The following is a 622-nucleotide window of genomic DNA, read 5'->3' as shown; positions in this document are numbered from 1 at the left end:
AAATAATTATTATTACCAGATAAAAACCAGAATATTACTTCACATAAAGTCTGCGCCGCTACGATTAAACCTTCTATTAATTTAATTTGACCCATATAATCAGTCGCAATAGCGAGATCTTCTATGTACCTATAAAATTACGTTATATACAAGCGAAAATCTAAAATATTAATCACCGATAAAGCTAATCACCGATAAAGATAAAAGTTTACCAAAATAAAAAAGTACGCATGATGCTATTAAGGACGCCGAAAATTGTAGTAAAACAGAAAAATATAACGACAGATTTTGACTTCAAAAGTGTAAACACATCCTTCAGTATGGTTGTCCGTTCTAATTCACATGGCAGCTGTAAGAAAAATCTACAATAAAAGACAACAAAAGAAACCGCATGCGCACACTATTGATTCGATTTTTTTATTTTGTGATGTATAAAAACAATCACCTTCCATTTTATACAACAGATTAAGTCAAAACAAGAAAATACAAAAATGATAAGAATCGATGGTGTATAAATTTTATAGACTCCGTTCTGTGACCACAGATCTGCCATGTATCCAGATAAACATGCTGTAGCACCGAAACCAATTGCACCCCACAGTCGTTGTTTACCATATTTCAA

General features: G+C 32.0%; 1 protein-coding gene across 1 annotated transcript; it reads right to left on the bottom strand.

Annotated features, from left to right (window-relative positions):
- Window positions 1-16: 16 nt before the first annotated feature.
- Window positions 17-610, bottom strand: LOC105460431 (the record flags this gene model as incomplete). The annotated part of the gene is made up of 3 exons (XM_011706877.1): window positions 446-610; window positions 213-349; window positions 17-129 (listed from the first exon to the last, which is right to left on the bottom strand). Coding segments are annotated over exons 1-3 (358 nt in total), but the record flags the coding sequence as incomplete, so codon positions are not given.
- Between the last annotated feature and the right edge of the window lie 12 nt (window positions 611-622).

This window comes from Wasmannia auropunctata, unplaced genomic scaffold, assembly GCF_000956235.1.
Source record: "Wasmannia auropunctata unplaced genomic scaffold, wasmannia.A_1.0 LD322220.1, whole genome shotgun sequence".
Classification (NCBI taxonomy): Eukaryota; Metazoa; Arthropoda; class Insecta; order Hymenoptera; family Formicidae; genus Wasmannia; species Wasmannia auropunctata.
This window is presented reverse-complemented; position numbering and strand designations above follow the sequence as displayed.